This window comes from Cupressus sempervirens, chromosome 8 (assembly GCF_028749045.1).
Source record: "Cupressus sempervirens isolate cs-2001-9-10 chromosome 8, ASM2874904v1, whole genome shotgun sequence".
In the NCBI taxonomy this organism is placed as follows: Eukaryota; Viridiplantae; Streptophyta; class Pinopsida; order Cupressales; family Cupressaceae; genus Cupressus; species Cupressus sempervirens.
In genome coordinates this window covers 718,842,516-718,868,441 of record NC_143125.1, presented here as the reverse complement: position 1 = coordinate 718,868,441, position 25,926 = coordinate 718,842,516, and the positions used below count along the sequence as shown (strand labels likewise).

General features: G+C 33.9%; 1 protein-coding gene across 1 annotated transcript in view; it reads right to left on the bottom strand.

Annotated features, from left to right (window-relative positions):
- Positions 1-25,081, bottom strand: part of LOC149544453 (putative protein phosphatase 2C 27) — a 67,022-nt gene extending 41,941 nt beyond the window's left edge. Inside the window, exons 1-2 of the mRNA XM_089795974.1 lie at positions 24,613-25,081; positions 24,199-24,530 (exon numbers count right to left, since the gene is read on the bottom strand). Coding sequence (XP_089652100.1) covers positions 24,199-24,530; positions 24,613-25,081 — 801 coding nt within the window. The remainder of the gene's footprint in view (positions 1-24,198; positions 24,531-24,612) is intronic.
- Positions 25,082-25,926: the final 845 nt, after the last annotated feature.

The window sequence follows — 25,926 nt, the reverse complement described above, 5'->3', positions numbered from 1 at the left end:
CTCACTCTCTTTTGTTTTCCATACACACAACTTTCACAGAAATCCATATTCACACATTTTAGACCTGGTAAAATTTTCCTTGAATGAAGTACTTTCATACCTTTCTCACTCATGTGCCCAAGTCTATTGTCCCATAGCGCTGTATCAGAATCTACAACAGCTATTTGTTCTCCCTACTCAACTGCAGTAATTGTTCCTGAATATTCATTTTTCTCTGAAACAATCAAAGTAGAAGGAACAATATGACCTGTACAAAGATATAAGGTGCCTACTTTCACACCTTTTGCTACTATAAGGGAACCTTTTGCTACTATAAGGGAACCTTTTGAAACCTTCCAATTTTTATCATTAAAAGTAACTACACAACCCTCATCACCGAGTTGCCCTGCTGAAATTAAATTTTTACTTAGTTTTGGAACATGTCTTACCTCATGTAGTAGCCAATGATTCCCATTCTGCAACTTAATCTTAATTTTTCCCTTTCCAACAATCTGAAAGGGTTCATTATCCCCCAAATAAACAAGCCCAAAATCCCCTTGGACATAATCAATGAAATAACCTCTATGAGGTGTAGCATGAAATGAAGCACCAGAATCTAAAACCCATGAATCATCAACACTCTCTAAAGACAATAGCAAAGCATCCTCTTCGGATTTGTTACTTACCACATTTGCCTCCTTGTCTCCATCTGATTTATCTCCTTCATTTTTCTTTCGATTCCAGCAATCTTTCTTTTTGTGCCTTGGTTTCCCACAGTACCAACAATCATTTGGTCCTCTCGATTGAGACCTCCTCCCCTTTGACTTTCCTCTTGATTTCCCATGATTTCCAGAGTTACTTCCTCTTTCAGTCATTTTGCCCCTGCTTTGTGCATTTAAAGCACTTCCTGATGTAGATCCACCTGAGGATTTTCTATGAGTTTCCTCACTTAAAATAACACCGATCACATCATCATATTTTAGGGTACTAGATCCAGGAACATAATTACTCACCGCCATTACCAAGCCATTCTAGCTTTCAGGTAAAGAACACAAAATCAAGAGAGCCCTAATTTCTTCATCAAAATTGATACCCATAGAAGATAATTGACTAGTAATAGTATTAAACTCATTTAAATGATCTGCAACAAATCCACCTTCTGCCATTTTCATATTAAATAAATGCTTCATGAGAAATACCTTATTTGAAGTGGAGGGCTTTTCATATAGTGTCGCTAGGGTTTTCATCAAATCTTCTGTCATCTTTGCTTTTGTAATATTAAATGCCACCGATGGTGCCAAGCATAACCGAATGCTTCTGAGTGCCTTTCTGTCCAAAAGATCCCATTCAGCCTCTGACATAGTTCCCTGATTCTTGGCTTTTCCTTCCAATGGCTTCCATAAATCCTTCTGATATAAATAGTCTTCCATTTGCATCTTCCATAACTGGAAGTTCTGCACATTAAACCTGTCAACCCTCAACTTACCCTCATCTGCCATCGCTCCCACTCAATTGTGAGACTCCCACTTAACTGTGAGACTTTCCTACAGAGGATAACTGAAAGACAACCTTGCTCTGATACCACTTGTTAGGATAAACCACGGACAGAAATAAAAAACTACATGCAAATATAACCAATAACAGAAAATAATAGAACACACAGAAATGAACACAAGGCACCAAGATTTAACATGGTTCACCCAATCCCTGGGCTACGTCCACCAAACAACAAGTCTGATCTTATTACAATCCAGTGATTACAACCTGATTACAATCTGTAATCCCTTACAGCTCAATACCGCCACAAGAACCAATTTCGTATCACAACATTATGAAAAATACCCAACCCTAAGCCCTTTTATACAAGTATTAAACCGCTTTAGGGTTATAACATGTCGGCTACTACCCAAAATTTTTTTTTGGGGCGATGCCCCGAACCCCACTATTTATGACGTATGTATAGTAATTTCCTGATCAGTCACCACAATCTAACAAACGAGAGACAAAGAAATCTTGCACAGTGTGTTAATGGCTAAAAGAGACACAATAGAGGTTTACAATGGCTTAGGGCCATGAGAAATTATAGTAGTATGCATAGAAGTGATACAAGAGAATTAGAGCAAGATCAACCCTTTACAAAAATTACAAAATCTATCTTTATAGCTCAGGCATAACTGAGATATTTTCAACCATCAACCAAACTCAACCACTACACTCAGCAATTACTACAAATCTAAAAGAAATTCAATCATGGAGAAACCCCAAATGTAACATAATCATTAAAACCCTAGCTGGAAGGACCTTGGAAATGATAGAACAATACCATTCAATGCAAAAAACCCCAAAATGGGAAATTAGACAGTGGGAGAAGTGTCCTTCATGTCATTTTTGGCCTTGCATTTATTTGGAAATTGTTGGGATCGATCAAGAAGATCAAATCACACAAGAAAACCCAATTCCCTTTGTTTCTGGCTTATGAATCAGCAAAGTCAATAGGTCAACCTAGTCAAGCAACTAGAAACCTCCATGTGGACCAACCATATTATTTCTTTTTGCCACCTCATGGAGTCTTCATGTGTTTGACCACATCATTTAACTAATTGTGCCACCTTTTAAAACTTGATTGCGATGGCTCACAATATTGTTAATTTTAACTGCGATGTCAACCTAACTATTCCTACCAAATTGGGCCCACTAGGACATGTGACAAATCCTCACTATGTCACTATAAATAAAGATTGATCATTTTCCTTTAGCAATATAATGAGAGACATTGATCTACCATCATCTAATGATGAAAGTAGAAACTAAGAACATGTGACCCACCAAACTGACCATGTTAGAGACTCGGCCAGTGAAATGCCTATTGCACACTAGCTCAGTTTGACTCATCACCTTGTTACATTATGGCCCACACAACATGACCTAGCCTATGAGTCCACATGTCAACCTCTCACTATGTCTCATAAATTAAAATAGTTGCAGCTTTCAATAATGACATCGCAAGGACCGTTGATCTCCACCCATTTGACGACCCATAACGTGCAACAAATTTATTGACCATGCTAGAATCCAAACCACCTAGGACTTATGCGTATGCCAACCTATCTAACAAGTCTATTCTTATGCAGCCCACCAAGGGAAAGACGTCATCAGAATCATGCATCACAATGTCACTATGTCACCTTCCATAAAACCCTTGTAACTTTATAAGGCAACAAGGTGGTGAGCATAGATCTAAGAAAATCTAATGGGATAAAAAAGTTGTGGCCCCACAAAATATTAAGACGTGACTTAACCTTGGGACTTAGGATATATAACCAAAGTATTCTCGTGTGCCCTGATATTTGATTTTTCTCAAATATATGAACATTAGGGTGTGGTTAGGTCATGAAATCAATCTTTTGGTGGGAAGCATTTTTGGTTAACAATATCCATTAAGATAATATGAAAATACTATTACCAATACAAGTCTAGTTAGTACTTAGATATGATAGTTATTTGTTGTATTCCTGATATGTTTTGTCACTAATGTCAACATATATTCTTGAGTTCATGATACACATAGATTTTATACATTATGGAAGAATATGATGTCAACAAAGTTAGTACAAGATAGGATAAGCTATTTGAGCTTAGGATTTTGTTAATAAATGAGTAGAAATGCCACATCTATGCTTTCTTATGTTTATGTTGAGATATGGATGAGTTATAGTTCATTTCATGAAGACTTGTAACAGACTAGTGTGCAAAAATATTGCTAGAGATAGTTTTTGGAAGAATGGTTGTATCTTATCAACAAGGTAGGATATAATGAGAAAGTTTTGATTTTGGTTAAAGAAACTTTTGTATTTCTATATTTGTGATAAAAAGTATTAGAGATGATTCTAGAAAGGTCATAAAAGAAAAACATGTGACATTTTCTACTAATAGTTTACTATGTTAGTATAACCTATTGATCATTATTGGAGAAAGTGTAAATTGTATTGTAGCATGTGGAAACATTATTTTAATATTTGTAATGATATTTTACAATGTAGGTATGCCTTAGTGTGGTCATATGTAATCAAATTTACACTAGGAAAGCTTTAACAATTTGACTTATTTAGCTACTTGGGTAGGGTATAAATAAAATATGTGTTTCTTGGATGTAATGTGAATCATGTATGTAATGTATGTGGTCAAGAGGATGCGAGTTTGATTATAGGAGAGAATATATGGAGTTATTTTATGGTATCAATCTTAAAAGGAAATGTATCAGAAATTGATTTCTAATATTGGTCAATTTAGTATATTGGATATACTTTCTAGACGATCTACTCTTCATTATTGATTGATTCAATTTGGACAATGAGTTCATGTGTCTTCCTATAAGCCTTCAACAGTGTTTGAACCTTTTAATAAAATTTTAAGGTCTCCTAGTAGAGATTTGTGTTAGCATGAATGTTAATGATACTACTTTGGGGGAATACCCTAAGCATTGGAGAGTATTGGCATGTTGCATTCATGACTGTGTTTGTCATTGATGTCAACATGGTATCATTTTTGTAAAGACTAGCTAAATAATAGACAGAGATCTTAATGGTATGAACAACGTTTTGATTGTCTAGTGATGTGTAGTCATGGACATGTTCTACACTTTGTGTAGATGACGTGGTTGAGTGCACAGAGTCTAAGTCGAAGACGTACAAAAGTTGTACCTAGTTTACAGAGAGCAGTTCAGAGATAGAGCATTTGGAAAGTAGTTCTTGATGTTTTTTCTCTATCTTACATCTGAGATGTAATGAAAAGATGTGTAGTTAAGCAGTGAAAAAGAATAGTCTTTTGGTGATGTTAGCAAGTGCGCAAGTCCTAGTATCGTACATGTGAAGTTTTGTATAGACTATGAGCCAACAGTGCTATTGTAATTGTAATTAATTAATTATCTTATTATAATTAATTGGGAAAGGCTCAAGGTCAACTCAAGGAATTATTTTGAAGGTATGGTATAAAGCAAAGATGTTTTCCTTGGTTGTAATGTGTTGTGATCATTGTATCAAGTGCAAAGTACAAAAAGGAGCAGAGTGTTTAAGGAATGTGTATAAGTAATCCAAGGGATTATTGGATGTGAGTTTTGTGATCTAGTTACTTTTGAAGGTGATACACATGCAAAAAGAATGAGGTTGTAGAATTGGATATGTGCATTTCAAGATGCTAGGATGATGGAAGATGAATCTATAAGAAGCTATATTGGTAGAATATCAAAAATTGTTGCAAGAATTCGGCCTCTTGGTGGAACCAAGGAAGAAGATGAAGTAGTATGGAAGATCTTAAAAAATTGATACCACCATTCAAGCAAGTAGCTTAAATGATTCAACTAGTAATGCCCTGCACTAAGGATTGAACAAAGAAAATGTTGCTTGGAAGATTAGAATCTGCAGAAGTAGATTTGAGATAGTTTGGAGATCTAGCAAGAGTTGAAACAACTTTCAGTGCCCCGAACATTTGACCTAATTTGACAAGGAGTGCAAGCACACATGGAGATTTTTTTGGTGGCAGAAGATTTGAGGAAGACAAGAAGATTGAGGAATGTATAACCCTTCTTGTGAGAAGAGAAAAAGATGGTAAAAAAATCTTTAAATGTTGAACTTGTGAGGAATTTGGTCATTATGCATCTAAATGTCCTAAAAGAGAGAAAAAGTATAAGGGAAAGTTTAAGCCTAGAAGAGATAGAAATTGTTTGTATACAAATGAAGATGAAGAATCTGATGAGAAAGGTCAAAGTGAAAGTGATGATGAATTGGGATATGTGGCTATCAAGGAAGATGATCTTGATAGAGAAATTAGAGAAGAAAGAGCTCGAATTTCCCAAGTGGAAAAGAAGTATGATTGGATAATTGATAGTGGTTGTTCACATCACATAAATGGTGATATGAATACATTTTTTAAATTTAGGAATCATGATGGAGGTATTGTTTGAGTTGGTAACAATGTAGTCAGCCATGTAACATGAATTGGATCCATTACTCTTGATGGTAAAACTAATACCGATGATGTTTATTTTGTTGATGGATTGAAGCATAATTTGTTGAGTGTTGGATAGTTGGTGGACAAGGGTCAGTTGCAATTCACTAAGAAGACATGCATTATCAAAGACAAAGGTGTTAAGCTAATTAGAGGAGGCACAATATCTAGAGGTAATATATTTCAGTTGAATCCTATTGAAATGACATGTTTGGTAGCTAAAGTGAACAATAATTGGTTGTGGCATAGAAGATTTAGTCACATAAAATTTGATAATATTGTAAGGGTTAGTAGTACATTTGCAATAAGAGATTTGCCTAAGATTTCAAATCCTACTAATGCTATTTTCAAAGAATGTATTTTGTCTAAATAGAAGAAAGTATCATTTCCTAGCAAGAAGTTCACTACCACAGAGAAGCTGGAGATCATTCACACAAATCTAAGTGGTCCTTCAAGAACAAGAGGATTCTATGGTGAAAGGTGCTTTATGGTTTTTGTTGATGATTTTACTAGAATGATATGGGTAGCATTTCTTAAAGATAAATCTGAAGCTTTTGAGAAGTTTAAGATATTTAAGAATAGAGTTGAGAATGAATTTGGTGATGAGATAAAGTGTTTGAGATTAGATAGAGGAGGAGAGTTCACCTCTAGAGAATTTAACATAATTTGTAAAGAGAATGGAATTAAAAGGTAGATATCCTCACCTAGAGCACATGAGTAGAATGAGATTTCTTAAAGAAGGAATAAATCAATAGTAGAGGCAGCAAGAGCCATGTTGTTTGAGAATGATGTTTCTAAGACATTTTGGAGAGAAGTGCGGTCAATACAATAGTATACACTCTGAACATAGTACATATCAAAAAAGGTATGAGGAAGCAACCTTATGAATTATGGTTTGGTAATTCACCATTAGTTAAGTATTTTAGAATATTCAAAAGCAAATGTTACATTAGGATTGATGATGACATTGGTAAGTTTGATCCAAGTGATGAAGGTATGTTTCTTAGCTATTCATTAGAAATCAAGGCATACAAATGTTTTAACTATAGAACTAAGACAATAGTTGAATGCAAAAATGTAAGGATTGATGAAAAGTTTGGAACTAAGGAAAAGATGGTAGAATATAATTCAAATGAAGAAGAAAATAATTCTATAATTGTTAGACAAAATACATAAATTTTCTTTGAGACTACCAATAATTTGTAGAATGATGTGTTAATTGTTGAGCAAAGAGGAGAGAAGAGATATGACCCTAGAGATGAGATAAGAGCTAAGATGTCAAATCCTAATCCTAATAAGAATCTAACAAAGAATCACCCTCCTGAGTCGATAATTGGAAGCAAAGACAAAGGTGTGATGACAAGAAATAGAGTAAATGAGGAGATATGTTTGATATCTCAAGTTCGACCTAAGAGCATAGATGAAGCATGTAAAGATGATCATTGGATTCAAGAAATGAAGGAAGAATTAGATTAGATTGTGAAGAAGGATACATGGGAATTAGTTTCTAGAATGAAAGACAAGAATGCGATAGGAACCAAATGGGTATTCATAAACAAGATGAATGAGCAAGGCGAAGTTGTGAGGAACAAGGCTAGACTTGTATGCAAGGGATATTCACAGCAATAAGGCATAGACTATGAGGAGACATATGAACCTATAGCTAGAATGGAAATAGTAAAGATATTCTTGGCTTATGTAGCAAATAAAAAGTTCAAGGTTTTATCAGATGGATGTTAAATTAGCCTTCTTGAATGAAGAACTTCAAGAAGAGGTATATATTGAGCAGCCTGAAGGTTTTCTTTTATCAGAAGACAAAGACATGATATGTAGACTAAATAAATATCTATATGGTCTGAAGCAAGCACCTAGAACCTAATATGCAAGGTTGGAAAATTATTTAGCAAAGCTTCAAGGATTTGTTAAAGGTACGACAGATAGTAACTTGTTTATGAAAGAAACTGAAAATGGTTTGGTGATAATAGTAATATTTTTTGATGATATCATATGTGGAGGTAATGATGAAGCAAGTGATAAGTTTTCTGAATAAATGAAGAATGAGTTTGGAATGAGCATGATAGGAGAAATGAAGGTTTTCCTAGGATTGTAGATTGTGGAGAATAGTGATGGTATTTTTATTTCACAAGCTAAGTACCTAGAGGATTTGTTGAAAAGGTTTGGATTAGAAAGTTGTATACTTGTTAGGTCTGCTATTTACTACATATTGCAACTTTCCAATCATAAACCTATATAATGTTTGAGTCACTTCAGTAGAATCATTAGTCTTTGATAGTTTGTGTCATGTCACCACATGAGTGCTAATTGGTTTTGAATCCTCCAAACCAAATTTTTTCAATATTTCCTTTACATACTTAGATTGAGTGATGTATATACCATATTTCATCTGATATACTTGCAAACCAACAAAGAACTTGATCTCTCCAAACATAAACATCTCAAGTTCTTTCTTCATTTCATTTGTACATGTCTTACATAATGCATTTTGATCTCCAAATAAGATATCATCAACCAAAAATTTAGCTAGTAAAATACCTTTACCTCCTTCTATCTTCAAGTATAGACTGATGTTATCATCAACCTTCTCAAAACCAATCTTCACAAGATAATTGTGAAGCCTTTCATCCCATATTCTTGGGGCTTGCTTTAAACCATATAAAGATTTGTGTAGTCTACATACCATGTTCTTGTTGTTTGGATAAAAAAATCCTTTAGGTTGTTCTATGTAAACCTCTTCTTCTAGTTTACCATTTAGAAATGTTGACTTCACATCCATCTAATAAACGTTGAAACCTTTGTATGTAGACTAAGCAAATAGAGTTCTTACCCCTTCCAATCTTGCAACTAGGGAAAATGTTTCTCATGTTGTCAATTCCTTCTTCTTGTGCATACCCCTTGCAAACTAATCTTTCCTTATTCCTTGTGACTTCATCATTCTCATCTAACTTAATTTTGTACACCCACTTGGTTCCAATCACATTCTTATTTTTTGGTCTATGTACTAGAGTCTATGTCTTGTTCTTCTTAATTTGATCAATCTCTTCTTTCATGGCTTTACTTCAATCTTCATTATCTAATGCATCTTTCACTATCTTAGGCTTATGCATACTCAAAAAAGATGTATCACTTCTCAATATATTCTTTATCATTGGTCTAGCTTCTTTATCTCCAATAATTTGTTCAATAGGGTGATGTCTTCTGGCATACTTTGGAAATCTTGGTTCTGCTCTTCTTTCTTTAATGGGTTTGTCAACTTTATAATCACTATGTACTCCTCTATCAGGTAGATTGACATTCCTTTCATGTACACTTATCTCAGAATTAGAATGTACCTCAGCTTTTGTCTGCAACTTGGGTCTTGAATGTAACTTAGTTCCTGGATGCAACTTGACATCCATTATATGTGACTCGAGAGTCACTAATACTTGTTTTTGTTGATTTATAACTTGGTTCATAGCACCTTCATCAATAGGCATTCCTTCATAAAAGTATATAAAATATTTGTACTCTTCAGGTTCAGCTTTGTTAGTTAACAATTTTTTCCAAAATCTTTGACAAATTTGAACAAAGGAGGAAAATGCAAACTAACCAATTGAATTCCTATGCCTTGATTAGGAATTATCTACTTTAAAGGTTTATTCAATATTGATTAAGGTGCAGCTAACCTTTATGAAAAGATAATTATTCTTCCTCAATCTAGGGAAAATATTTCCAAGGAGTATTTTACTGAAAATACCCAAAAGTTCAAAATCATCTTACAAATACAAGATAAATGTTGATGTTGAAAAACCATTTAATTTTAATGACTAATATCATGCACATGATTGAATGTTAAGATGAAGGAAAAGTGTTTAAAATAACAACAATTTAACCTCCCACGACTTTCAAGATTCAAAACAGATAATTCCAAAAGAATGCAACAATCACAACTTAACTCCAAACATAACATACAGTCTCAAGAATGCATATTACCACAAAGAAAATAATAGTATTTTCTCCAAGAAGTTTTAGTAGAATAAAATTATAGAACTTTACTCCAATCACTGCAAATTTGAAATATTCTATTTCAAAATTCAAAAGCACAGAGTATCAAAACAAAAGTATTTTTGCTTATGTTTGCAGAGAGATTAACCCCTTCAAATATTAATTATTACATATATATAGGCATAGGGCTGGATAGTTATCCAAAATTACCCTGCCAGAGTAAATAGTCCTTAGTTAACACAACCGTCTCAACTAAAATGCATAAAGAAATAAATAGGAAAAAGAAAAATAGCTACCCATTGATCATTTGGCATGTCAGGAGGAACTGTCTACTTTGGCCGCAATCCTCATGGCTTTCTGTGTCTCATATGTGGTCATGAATATAGAGATAATGGATTGATAAGGTAAGCTGAAATATGCCATCCTCTATTTCCAGATTTCCTTTTCTCTCTTTAGCTCTATCATTTTTTTGACGTGCATCTCGAAATGCTTCAGATTGGTTATCAACAAAACCTCAATATGAGCAATGTTGGAGAAATCCTCCCTCCATGGTGCCCTTTTTTCTCAAACCTCATGGAATTTTCTTTGAATTTCTCTTACCGATTCTTCCACAGGGGCAATGGAGTCACTCTCTTTTCCTGCACAATGTTTACCAAAACATTTCAGATCACTTTGAATGATCTCATCTACGAGCCTAGGGCTATCTAGGATTTCTTTGATCTCATTGATTTCTTTGGCTAGTGCCTCATTTCTCCATTCGAAGAAATCCTTTATCACATACATGGTGTTCTCATCAAGGCCAGTGATAAAGCATTTAGCTTGAATTTTTTGTAAACTAAATCCCTGAATTTCTTCGATCCAAAGCACCACCTTAACCCAGTTATTTCTCTCTTTTTCAAAACTTTCATTGCTAGACTCCACCTTCTTAATGATGACAAAAATTTCCTTTGAGGCCTTGTCCAAAAGTCTAACCTGTTCTTCAGTTTTCTTTAGGATGCATTGCAGCCACTCTTTGGATGTTTTTGCAACAGCTTTGCACTTTTGTAGATTGTCAAGAAATTGCTAATTGGCTGAAGAGGATACATCCACCAGCACTGACATCTCATTCAGTGGTTTGGGTTCTAGATGCAAGATGGCATTGATATATTGAGCCATGTTTTTGATTACCTCTTTCATTTCTTGCTCATCCTGAGCGTCCTTCCAAACTCTATCTACTATCTTCTTATTTGAAGCTTCAAAAATCTTCATATCAATTGCATGATTCCCCTTTTCAAGATCGACCCTTGTTATTTGGTAGTCCTAAGGAGGGAGTTTTTTAGGGGGCATGTCTTTTAATGGCTCAACTATTTTAGCTGTCCAGTGTCTCGAGTTCTTATCAAAGTTTAACCTAGGCTCAGTTTTGGCCCTTTTAGTTTTTGAAGGCTTTCCTAGGCATTTTCTACCTAGATCATCAATAGGCATGGATATTGGTACTAGACTCCTTTTCTTCTCAATAGAAGTTTCCAACCATTTTGGGGTAGTAGGTTCTTTACCTGTCAGAGGAGAAAATTTTGCTATGGCCAAGGTATTAGATTGAGAACCAATATTATTAGGGGACTTCTGAGGATCTGAGGTATTATCAGCCATGATGGAAACAAGAGACTACTTCAAACTTGCCTTTGCTTTAGTGGGATCTAGGTCAACTATGACTCTCCCCTTTTCTTTTCTTGACATTTCCTTTTTAGTACTGGAATGAGTTACCCTTCTAAATTTTGGTACCTCTTCTTGAACTTGAACTTGAAGTGGCTTTGGGGTTACTTCAACTTTGACTTTAGCTTCAACTTTAGGAAAACTTGCAATAGAGTTAGCAATATCAAGGTTAAAGATCAACTTAGGTATGTGTTGTGCTTTCTTGTGCTTAGCTTTTGAGTATTTTTCTGGGGCTTCAAGAGTGGTTGATTCAACATTCTTTGATTTTAACCACTTCTCAGTTCTCCTCAACACTTCAAAAGTATGAGACATTAGGTCATCTTCTTCCCTCTTAGTCTAGTCGAGGTTAGGGATGGGTATACATTCAACTTTTTCAACATAAAATGGGCCAATCACCTCCTCAACTTCATCTTCTTTTATCCCATGAGTTATGAGATTTACCTTAAACACACTGATCTGATTGACTGTCAATCTAGACCATAATCTCTTTCTGATTTCAAAATCATCAGGACAATTTGCCTAGTAATCTTCCAGATGAGGAACATGGGTTAATGAAGATGCACGCCAAAAATTATTTTTAGCAAATCTTGCATAATCAAACTCTTTTCTAGCATTATAGGGTTTGAGGCATAAACATGACAATGTAGGTTGTGCTAACTTAGCCTGTTTGTAATTTGAACACCTGTAGTGACCAATTTCAATAGGGAATGAGCATGCCACTTACTTCTTTATGCTTTTGGAGGAGTCAAATATAGAAATGAGATGTCTACATATCTCTACTAAAACAATACTGTCTAAATAGGAACGTGGCAACTTAAGTGGTTCACTAGAAAACCCCCAATCCTGAGATATGTAAATTTAGGGAATTGGATATAAAAGTAGCCATAAATTTTAATAGCCTACATGGATTCCTCTAATAACCTATAATTTTCATGACGATGGAGTTCAAAAACTAACCTCCCAAGGAAAACATCATTAACCCTCCTGAACTCCTTGCAAGATCCAGTTGCTTGAAGGTCTTTGTAGTATTGGTAGATAGTCATCTCTTCTATCTAGGGCATATGTGGAAGTCTCTCCCATTCTTTAGATTTTGCTAAAATATAGACTAGAAAGGAATATAGAAATAATGGATTGAAACTACCCATCGCTATGAGGCCTCTATGCAAATTCTCAGCTATTAAATCTGCCCAGTCACTAATTTTTTCACCTTCAATGATCTTTAGAATGAAAAGATACATCCAAATTTCCTAATGAAATGCATGATCATTGTCTTTGACCCTGTTCAAAAGTAACACAATGTCTGCTATTTCTTTAATGAAATGCTCAATTGGATTAGGCAATCTAGAACCCCCTTCAGCTGGTCTTAAAAGCCAAGTTTGAGCTATGATGTTGTTGTAATTCTTCTTTTTTTCATGATATAGATGCTCAAATTCTTCAAAAGTCCATGGTTCATAGGGTTCCTTATGAGGGATTCTCAGGGCTACACTAACACTTGTCCTGCATATTCTTACTAACACCTCCACTGAAGCTTTCTTTATGCATCTGGTGTTGGGGTCTTAGTGATTTGCACACTCCACAACTAGTTCTGGGCATTCAATAGCTGGTGGGAAGGCAACAGCTTCCAACAAACCACTACTAGCAAATTTTTTATGTATGAGACTAGACTGAACATCCCTCACCCGCTCAATTATATCCCCTAGGTTTTTATTGACCATGAAAGTATCCCAAATTTTGGGAAGGGAACTCAATACGAAAGGTTTTTCAAGCTTAGGCATTTTGGGGCGAAAAGGTGTCATGGTTCAACTTGAAAGATACAAATTTATAGAATTAAACCAAAATACTTCAAAGGGAAAACCAAGCACAAAAATGATTGAGTGAGAGATAATGCACTTACAGTTTTTGGTAGAGTCTAGACATCCACTTTCCTTGCTTACCAGTTAGTGTCGAGATCTCATGATGATGAAATGAGCAATTATGCATGACAGAAGGTTATTATAGAGGATATCAGAGGATAGATTTGTGAGGGCAGAAAGGGTTAATTACAAACGTGCCATCTATACTTTGACAAGATTTGTAGGACTTATTTGTAGTTAATATCCATCACATTCACATGCAGCTGATCCTTTCATGATATCACAAAAAATTGTGCACCACCTTTTTCCATCAAGTAACCATACTTAGCACAATTTCTCATAATTGCCACAATTATTGCCTTTTGCATCTTCAACATCACCATAGGGTGGGACCCATTCCTTTGGCTCATAAAAATGAATTTTTAATCTCGCTATCCACTTTCTATAAGGAAACAAGCACACGTTAGAAAAATCACAAAGTCAAAGTTGAAGGTGAAGTTTAAATCAACTTCAGCTTCAACTTCAACTTCCAAAAGTGCACTTGGGTCGATGGGAAGGACACCTTGCCAAAATGAAAAGGAAAGGATGAAGTTGAACTTGAACTTGAAGTGGATTTAGGCTTCAACTTCAACTTCAAATTGCAAAATGAAACTTGGGTGATAACTTTGTAAATCAACAAAAATATATGGTAACAAGCTTCATGTACTTTTGTATATTCATCAAACTTCACATTTGCACTTTCCACAACTTTTTTAGTATTGGTATTCAAACACTTTTAAGCTTTACTTCTTGTGGAATAGCTTAGGAATATACCTTCACTTTTAGTATCAAATTTTCCATTCCCGCCGTCTTTAAGAATGTCACACTTACTTCCAAATACCTTAAAATATTTTAGATTGGGTGAGTATCCATACCATGATTCAAAAGGTGTTGATTGAGTACCTTTCTTTACTTGTACTCACTTTAGGGTATAGACAACTATACTTATAGCTTCTCTCCAGTATTTTAGATCAACATTCTTCTCCATCATGAGTGTTCTAGCACAGTCCATTACATATTTGTTTCTCCTTTCAAAAATTCCATTTTGTGGAGGGGTCCTAGGTGCAGAAGTCTATTTCTTGATTCCTCTATCATTTCAAAATATCTCAAGCTCATTTGATGTAAATTCTCCACCTTTGTCAGATCTTAGACATTTTAGGATTTAACATGTCTCCTTTTCAACTCTTGCTAAGTACCACTTAAACATTTGGAAAACATCACATTTTTGTTTTAGAAACATAACAATCATCATCCTAGAATAATCATCAATAAATAGGATAATATACTTGTCACCTTTGTAGCTTTGCACATCAATTGGTTCACACAAATTAGAATGAACTAATTCAAGAATTTCTTTAGAGGAGCGAATCTTACTTTTGAAACTAGATTTTGTCATCTTGCCTAGCTGACATTGTTTGCAAATCATATTGTTAGGTTTCTTTACTTTAGGAAAACCTCTGACTCTTCTCATGTTACTGATATTGACTAAGTTATCAAAGTTAACATGACATAACCTCTTGTTCCATAGCTACACATCATCAAATTCTACAACAATACAAGTAGCATCATTCAAGTCAAGATAAAATAAATTACCTCTACTCTGATCTCCATTTCCAATTAGTTTCCCATTAGTGTCATAGATCTTTTGTTTTTTGTTCTCAAATTCAATTTTGCAACCTAAACTAATTAGCTATGACACACTCAACAAGTTATAGTTAAGTCCTTCTACATAATAAGCATTGTCACACATGATCTTTTCTTTTAGTTTGATTGATCCTTTACCTTTGACTAGATAGGGTGCATCATTACCAAATCTTACGCTATTACCATTGTAATAATCAAGAGTACAATTAACGTACTTTTATTTCCAGTAATGTGATGTGAACACCCACTATCAATGATCCATCTATCACTCTTTTTCACATAAGACACCAGTGTAGTTGCCTCATCCTCATCAGAATCATCCTTCATAGAAACATACACAACTTCATCATCATGGTCATTAGCTTCATCTTTAATGTTATCATCTCTTTTACTTTGGAATTTGTCTCCACTCCTATTGTTCTTCTTCTCTGGACATCTAGCAACAATATGACCAACCTCATTACAATTAAAGCACATGATAGGTAGCTTACCATTGTATTTTCCTTTACCTCTATGAAATCTCCTTTCCAGTAATCCTTCAAGCTCTTCTACATGCTCCTCAATTGTATCACTGTCACTAGAAACATGTTTGAGTTTTTACTTTTTCTCTTTGGATTCCTTTAATGATAATTTAGCTTTGAAAGTAGATTCAACATTTTCAATTTTGAATTGATAAAAAATAGAGAGTTCAAAGGTAGTGAGTCTACCAATTAGTCCTTTAAGGGTCAGATTACTACCAAGAACACACCTTAGTTCTTGTATGCTAGAGACTCTAATAGCATAGATAGGCATTAGTGTTCTTAGTGCTTTGCTAATTATAGTCTCATCTTCAATAATACCATTAGCTCCTCTGATAGCATTCACTACATCTTTTATTCTTGTGCAATATTGGACAATGATCTCACCTTCTTGAATTTTCATGTCATCAAAAATTCCCCTTAGAATATCATCTTTGGCTCTCAAAACATTCTTATCTCCTTTATAGATTGTCTCAATAGCATCCCACATCTTCTTTGCAGTGTCGTGCAATCTTTGATGTCATCAAACTCTGAGTAACTTAGGGTAGTGACAAGCTCTAACATAGCTTGATTGTGCTTTTTTTAAAGATCATTAATAGTTAGGGCTCCAATAGGATTAGCATGCTTAGCCGTGATGGTAGGCTAAGCAGAGTCTCCAAGACCTCCTAGATGTAGCTACATCAAACTTTTCCATGTAGGAAAATTTTTCTTGTTCAATTTGAGCACCTCCTTTCTATACATCTTGATCTTTAGCTTTTAGTACCTTAAAACTATTCCCTCACAAGCACTAATACTTTGATACCAGTTGTTGGAATTCCTTAGAATAACTAAGAGGGGGTGGGGAGGGGGGATCAATCAGTTATCCAAGGTTCAAATGTACAAATAAAACATTTCAGTGCTTAATAGATCCATATCCATAAAACCATAACATCCATGCATCCATTAGATTATACAACACCTTAACTTAGTAGGTTACTTTCCTAGGTCAAAATAACTTTGCAAAAATGTAAACATGAAATACCATAAGCACATTCACATAATTTGACACAAGAATTTTATGTGAAAACCCAATCTAGGAAAAACCACTAGTAACATGCTACTCAATTTCACTCTTTTGAAGTGATGCCCTGTGAAAGGCCAACCCTTTTAAAGATTACAATACACACTGTTAAATGTGACTTGGTTAAAGGATTCCAATCACCATGTTAAGAGTGAGCCTTGTTAGAGGACTTCAGAACATTCCATTAGAATGTCACCCGATTAAAGGATTTACAAATGACTGTTAGGTCAACCTTAATCCAAAGCATTTTATTGACACTGGTACAATTGTTAAGAAGTAACAATAGCACTTGGTCTGATAAAAACTTACAACTCACTTGCAGATTACATATCTCTATTTCAGTCCTCCATTCTGCTTAGCATTCATACTCTTCAACTCTGATAGCTTGTTCACCCTTCAAGCATTCATCCCCTTAAGCCTTCTGCTTTGTATTCCAACTGCAATCTCTTTTGTTCAGCCACTAGATAAAGCAATACCCTAGATTCGTTGTCTTCATTAGGTTCTTGCACATGACAACCTTTTCTTCTAGCCAAATATCTCTATAAATAGTGAATTTGAATCTTTTGCCACTTGACCACAATCATCAATTTTAGGGTTAGGTAGGATTCAATGAATCTACCCACTTTTCCATTTCAATTTCTCTAGAAACTTCCTCTACAATCTTCCATGAATTCACCTCAAAATGGTTTACCTTAAATTTTGTGCCACCAACTCATCATAGTCATCTTCCACATGCTTCACATAATTCAAGAAATCAAATTAGTCAGCTTAGATTCCTCAAATCTTTGATTTAACACTGTTTGATGTCACTCGACATCTATACTGCTCTCACTTAGCCAACACTAGTTCACTCGGAAAACACTAAAGTTTACTGATGCTCAACACCAACTAAACTTTTCTCAACATATACTAACATTCACTCAGCTTGCACTATTTGTCATCTTCACTCAAGACCTCTTGATTTTCACTCGGCTTCTACTATTTTCTACTTGACTTGCATTGACTGCTTGACAAGGGTTGGTATAAACTTTTCTTACTTGATCTTCTTCCAATTTTTTCTTGAGTAATCTTTCATTTCAAACTTTTAAGTAGATAAAAAATACACTATAGTATCAATGTCTTACTTGGTCTTAGTGCTTCTTTTATACACCAAATTACTCAATCTTTCTCTAGGTTCTATTGTTATCTCCACTTTCCAAATCCTCTTCATCAATCAACCACATGATAACATTTAGACTAGAAAGTAATTGTCTCACTAGTAGGTAGCAAGTTTGACATCATTGACAAAATAATGATTGTTCCATTACAGGTTCTACACTTCAAAACAATCTCTTCTCAACACAATCTTGGGGAAATATTTTGCTCTACTCAAACAATCCATTATGTTATCCATCCTAGGAAATGAAAATCTACACTTCACCATTTTCTTATTTATATCTTTAGAGTCAGTGAAAATTCTCCATTCTCCATTCTTTTTACGTGTCAATATAGTAGGTGTAGCACAAAGACTCAAACTTTATCATATCAAACCCTTATCAAGAGATTCTTGTACTTGCCTATTCAATTCTTTATTCTCAATAGGGATTAGCCTATGTGGTGCTTTATTAGGTAAACTAGCTCCAAGTTTTTAAATCCAGACAATGACTAATACTTCTCACAAAAGGCAAACAATTAGGTATATTATAAAAAATATATCTTTAAATATAGCTAGCACAACAAAGATTCAATCTTAGGTGCATGCTCAAGTTTTTCTTTTTTCTCAGTATTTCTAAGAATCAAGGAAAAATAAATAGTCTACTCCTTCACATCCTTAAAAAAATGATTTCCTTCAACCAAACACACTCTTACTATGGTACAATGATTCTCATCAGGCTTCTCTAACAAAGGCAACAATACATTTATCTTTTGATCAACCCAAATAGTATATTGATTCAATCTACCATCATGAAAAGCTTGTCTATCATACTACCAAGGTCTGCCCAACAAAATTTGACAACCCATAGGCATAATATCATACAAAAATTCATCATAATTATTTCCAATCTTGAATTTAACAAGGCATTATTCAAGTACTAGTAACTTATGCTCCTTTTGGATCCAGATGACATGATAAGGCTTAGGATGTCTCAATCTCTGCAACTAGAATTTGTTAACTAGTTCTTTTGATGCCAAAATTTTAATAACTTCCATTGTCAACGATTACTTTGAAACATTTTAAAGAAACCTTACATCTAGTCTGGAATAAACTCTTTCTTAAAAAATGTGCTTCACTAATTTCTTTATTCCATAGGTTTCTTCTCAACATTGAATTCTCACCATACTCAGGTTAATTAGGTGATTCATAAACTTCTTCATAAACCAAAGTGTTTATGATGCTACCTCCAATATTTTTTCCATAATTGGTACATTGAAAGGCTCTATGTCCTTTCTCTCCATACTTAAAACAAGTTCCTTTAAACCAAGATCTTTCTTCTCTCTTATCACTATTATTCCTATAGTAACCAAGATAGCTACCTCTAGAATAATCACCTCTTTTACTAGAAGGTTCCTCTTTCCACCCTGCCTTACCTTTATCTTGCATTGTACTATAATATATATGCTACTTTCTGCATAGGTTTTTCCTCTAGCTCTTTGAAACATATCACCTCTTCCTCTTTGTCTTTGATCATGTTTCTTTGCCAAATTTTCCTCATCTGTCAAGATACATTGATAATTTTCTTCCACACAATCAAGATTAACACAACTAATCTCATATTGAATTGATGTCCTCAAACCATTTAGGTATCTATCTACTTTCTCAACTTCATCATTGACATGTCTAGATCTGATATCTAATTTGTAGAATCTCGCATTATAGTCTTTCACAATCATATCCTTTTCTCTTAAATTTTGCATTCTTCTCAACAAATTAACCTGGTAATCTGTAGGAGGGAACTTCTTCTTTATTGTGCCAATCATCTTTTCCCAAGTCTTGATTTTTTCTTTTCCTCTTTTCTACCTTTTTGTCTGCAAATGATTCCACCAAAGTGAAGCATGACCCTTCAACTTAGTGACTACTATCTTTACCTTTTGATTATCATGGGTACTTTCATACTCAAAAAAATTGTCCATCTGAGAGATCCAATTCAACACTACATTAGTCTCAAGTCTTCCATCATATCAAGAAAATTCAACAAGTCTACAGTTTTCCCTTGAAAAAAATCTTAAAAGCCTCTCCTCATCTTGTTCCACTTCACAATCAAGATTCAGATTAGGGGTCACTTCTTCATCATCACTAACATCCTCAAGATAAAAACCTCTTCTTTGGGATGTCTCAATATCTTCAAGTCTTGCTAAAATGTACCTTGACATATCCATAATGGAATTATTTGAATTTCCTCTACCTCAAACTATGTTGACAATAGTTCCTACAAGATTGTAACCTTCTACAAGTTATAGGTTAGATTCTAGATCTACCACCTTACAACCAATCCAATTAAGGTTCTCTATGGTCCCAATCCATACAAGGAAATAATCCTTTCTTTGATACCCCTTGATGCAAGGCTAGTAGGGGAAAACACAAGATCCAATCTCCCAATAACTTGCCAATAGCACACATAGAAGAAAACACATGTTTAGTAGAAAGAAACAACTTAATCCATGAATAGGTTTACTGATTGATGATATAGATCACATGATAAAGTATACTATTAATATCCAACATGCCTAATTATGAGGCCTTTTGAGTTACGACCAATACAATGAATTATAAACCCATCTGAGCTTAAGCTCACAATATTGAGACTTTCTCTACTGATCCTATTTCCTCCTCCTTAGAACTTGTTTTCCTACATCTAATCCAAAGTCTTATATAACTAGCAAAGCCACAAGTCGACCTATCAAACATTAATTATAATTAGGTCCTATCTTGGAGGAGTAAACCATAACCCAAGTAATGGTCATCAATTGTTCACATGTTATTAAGGATAGGTCTTCACATGAGTAAGGAGTTGGCCCACAAAACTACACTAAGATAAATTACATGCAATGCTAGGTGAAATCATAGGAAATAGAGGCCAAAGAATCAACACAAAAATCAAAGCACATGGCATATTAACTTGTACATTATTAGGGTAAAAATTTAAAATAGGTCCTCAATAGGATAATAGTTGTGCATAACTTGAAACCATAAGAAGAAATGACTACTTTGCAAAGAGAAAATGGGAACACAAAATAAACCAATATTTTTGCTTGATGCAAGATTGCTCATTGATCCAAGAAGCTCCTACATCAAGTTTTTTCCCCAAAACTTAATTTTTATTTTATCTCTAAATCTAATTTTTTCATGTCCATTTACCTTATTAGTATTGGTGATTCAACCCTAACTTCATTATTAATTTTAACTATTAGTTCATCACCACTTGCTAATTAGTTTCCTCCTATACTTTCTGGCTAAACTAAGGCTATTAATTCAACTAGTTTTTCCTTATCATGATTAGTAGTATGTATATCTTTGATTCCTATAGTTTAGATCTATATTAGATTTATTTTATTTTTTAGATTATGTGTTTTTGAATATTTTATTAAAATCATAATATTTAATAAAATATCATGTATCTATCATCACTTTGTAAGACGAAAACTATAAGTCTTGGCATGATCAAATCCTAAAGCACTGATGATAGATTCATCTATTGCCACATTTGTATGGGTTTATTCCTTATCCAAGTACATATTGGTAGAAATCTACTTGGGAAAGTAGAAATGATCATGTCTTACGATTAATTGCTTAAGTGTTGGAGATCTCACATCATGAGATTTCTCACACATTGAGGGCCCTCAAAATCTTTGTGACACTATATGGGAAACATAAGGAGATCCCTTTGAGTTCCCATTTCTAGATAATAAAGACGATTATCCTATGTATGGAGATCACACTAAAGAGGAACTTTATTATTGGAAGAGTCTTACAAAGATATCTACTCTAGAGTCTCCTCTTCTTATGTGTCTGATATTAGAAGATATCTAGTCACCTCCACCTTCTAGTTTGATAGAGATCTTGGCTTCTTCAAATGCTACTTAAGATTCTCTTCAACTAGTTTATTCTTTTCTTTTCGATATAGTTTTATGTGATCAATTTATAATAGACATCTTTTTTTGGTAGAAACCCCTATTTTAAATCTAGTTGACATTATTGATTGCATACATCTTCTCTTTAATGAGGATAATTCTTATTCAATTATTGTAAGGGAACATTCTTTTCCTCTTTTAACTCTAACTATTTCATATTTCTTGATTAGAATATAATGTTTCAAAATTAAAAATCATTCTATATTAGAAGCATCTATGTATAAAAAATTGTGGAATCCTAAATTGTAAAAAGTTGCATTGCGACTAATTCTAAACATTTACTTTTTAATTACACCAATTGATTTATGAGTACATAATTATTTTAAAACCATTTACTTCCATGAATTGATATATTGATAATAGATATTTTATAAGAGTTCAAGACAAATCAAACATCCTAAAGATTGCTATATTAGTTAGTCTCCCAGTCCACTTGGGAATGAAAAAATTATTTTCCCTCAATATATGTAATGAAATATTTATTTTAGCTCAATTTGAATGTTAATCAACAAATTAATTGATGCTATATTAACAATTTTTCTTAGAAAAAGATACACCATATTTTTTTGAAGCTTACAAGAAAACTCTAAATATTTTAAAAGATCATCAATGAAGTTGAAAAACATAATTACATCATGACTATGTGCAACACAATTCATTTGATTGTCTAATTATACTCCCTTCCTTCTTAAGAAATAGGCAAATACAATACTCAAAGTGAACGACTTAATTTTCTATTCATATACCATTATGGTACAAAATTATTATTTTATACTTATCTACTTCTTTGATTTTGATATGTGAACTATAGATTTACAACCACATTTAAAGAAAAATATATTTGTTTTTCTTATGATATGTTAAATAATAAATGGAATGTGATAATTTAAGGGGTTATATGGTCAATAATAAAGTAATCAGTGAGGAGGGATTATTTAGGCTTGCACCACAATTGTAATGGTCATACATAGAACCTCCTCCACTATAACAAATCAACATAGAAGCCATAATGGAAGTTCAAGAGGGCCACCATTTGGAATTCCAAGTTATGATGTAACTTATGATATGCAAATACGAAGCTCAAACTAGAGAATTTTATTCTCTTTCCATTTAAGCAAAACCATTTGACAATAATATGATTCTTATGAGTGACTTATAACAATCAATATGTATTTTTTAATATAATTTAATTGAAACACATACAATTTTAGAAAAAATTAGTTTGAAGTTACAAATTAAATTATTGCGAGTCATTATGATTATGAAAAACAAGACATAGAATATAAAATAACTTTAAATTTAAGTTATTAATTTTATTTTATTTTATTAATTGTGAATTCTATTACACCAACTAGACACATCTAGATTATACAAGGTGTAGCTTCCTTTTGTACATGTTTGAGAATTTTACGACATTTGATAATATACCTCGACCTTTAGGAGAATCATTTCTTTTAAAATTCTTTGTTGTGCTATCATGAGGCGATGATGCCAATCAATTGCACATAGGTGACTTGATGGGAGGTGTGACATCGACTGTATGTGAACATGATGTCATAGAAACTGACCAATGTAGACTTTGATCTTGAGGGATTGTTGATATCTTTATAGGATTTACTATCTCTTTAAGAGGTGTTTGAGGAATCATTTCCAAAGGAGGTGTTCTTGACCAAATATTACTATTATGTCTGTTTGGTACCATATCAATATTAGATGTATTTTCTGTAACTTTAATAAGAAGGGTATTTTCAATAGGAGAGAGTAAAGAAGGGTCTTGCAATGTGGTTATTTTATTATTAGATGTAATAAGGGATACTTTTTCTATTGGATGAGTAGATGACAGGCTTTTGTTGTGAACTTCTTTTCTATTAGAATGCATGGAAGGACATCGAGGGATTAAAAAGTTAGGAGGACTACAATAGCCTTTAGCTTTTGACATATCTTTATGGGACATGGTTATTTTACTATCAGATGTAATAAGGGATAGGTTTTCTTTTTGGTGAGTAGATGGTAGGATTTCATCATAAAATACATTTCCATTAGAATGTATGAAAGAGTCTTGAGGGATTGCAATCTTAGGAGGATTAAAATGATCCTTAGCTTGTGTATTAGTTGGAGCATGGTATATTGTTTTATTAAATAATTGTAAATTGGAAGTTGTTTGCATTCTAGGTGGGGGATCATTTGAAAAGCATATAACAATCGCTGTGATATTATTAGTTGAATGTTCCTTCAGTGCATGTCTCACAAGCTCTTTAGAACATTTGATTGGGTCATTACATAATGGTAATTGTTTCCTTACAACTTGTGCAAAATCACTCTTCAAAACATCCCATACACCATCGCTTGCAATAATCAGAAACTCATCTTCTTGAGTAAGTTCATACATAATCAACTCTGGATCTACAGATATTGGGCTCACAAGGTTCAAAGCTACACTTTCCAACTTAAGCTCCCAATCTCCTAGACCCCCTGAAAGTGCAAGTTCACCATTTATACTATTTATATAACTATCACTAGAAATTACTCCACCTAGAGACTCAATCCTTACTCTCTCATTTTTATTTATAGGCTTGTGATCTGGAGTCATTGTAATATGTTTTCCTGACCTACTTAAAACTGCACGACAATCACCTACATAAACACATTAAAAAAAATAAGACAACAATTCACAAAAAAGTAATAGTAAAGATACAAGATGATAACATAAACCAACAAAAGAAAAATGTTAGAAACTCCAAATCATCTGCGTTAGCAATGAAGAGAGTTCTTCCCCACACCAAGACCGTCAAAGCCGTTGTGCCGGCTTTTAATATCCCGGCCGAGTGAATCCCATCCTCGGCTGCCACAAAAGCATTGGTGATGGCTGCTTCAATGTCATTTGGGAAACTTGGGTTATCAAGGATCGTTTCCTTCACATATTTCGATGCCTCGCCGCCGTTGTGACCGTCAAATATGCCATAAAACGCAGCGGCCGCCGGCGCTGGTTGCCGAAGATTGTGGCCGGAAAGATTATCAACACAGATATGCTCGTCTTCCATGAACTTCCTCTCACCTATGCTCGCACAGCTGCCGGAGCGCGAAACAGGCATAAATCCATTGGCTGTGTCTTGTAATAATTTATTTGCGTTTTGCAATAAATCTGGATTTTGATGGGGTTTAACGAAAGGAAAACTTTTGTTCATTTTGGAAGATAATCCTTTTTTCGAAGCCGGTGATTCCTACTCCCATTTTCTTGAAATACAAATGGTGGTGTATTCACTGAAAATTGGGCTGATTTAATCGTTTGTCTCACAGTGTTTCTTTATACGCTTACCGAATCACTTGTGAAGACGTCCACGGCGTTTCATTTTTGTACGCCATTTTAAAAAATCAATTAAGACCAAGTTTAATATATGTTTGTTAGGTTCTCATAATCTATTTGAACTTAAAGCTTGCAATAACAAATAAAACGAAACAAATCATTCAATATGCATGCATGGATATTCAGTTTCAAGGAGGAATCAAGATGGTTAAATTGGGTGACAATATGAAGTGTTACATGCATGAGCGGAACCAAGAGAAAAATAATGAAGCTTACGTAACAAAGATGGGTTTCAACAAGTTTAAACATATGCAATGGTATTTGATATTTGTATATGGAAATCAATGTGAAAGGAAAAATCTGATTAACATAAAGTAAATGATAGTTTTTTTTTGATGTATAAAAAACTTTTAAACATCACATATTAAAGGAAGAATTAAGCTTTGGAAAAAAAAGTCAACTTTGACTATTTAACACTTTTGGTCTAGGAATTAAGCTTAGTGTGTGATGTTTAAGCTATTCGATTAGGAAGCAGTCAGAAAAGGGGGCTGACCCGGTACTACCCCTTATTATCTAACCAATTTCTTTTTCTAGACATCTAAAACATCTTAATGGTTAACACCATAATGATATACTTCAAAATATCAGTATCAACCATAATACTCCTAACATACATACTTTGCTTTTATTTTCTTTTTTTTTTTTTTTTTTTTTTTGGATTTTACG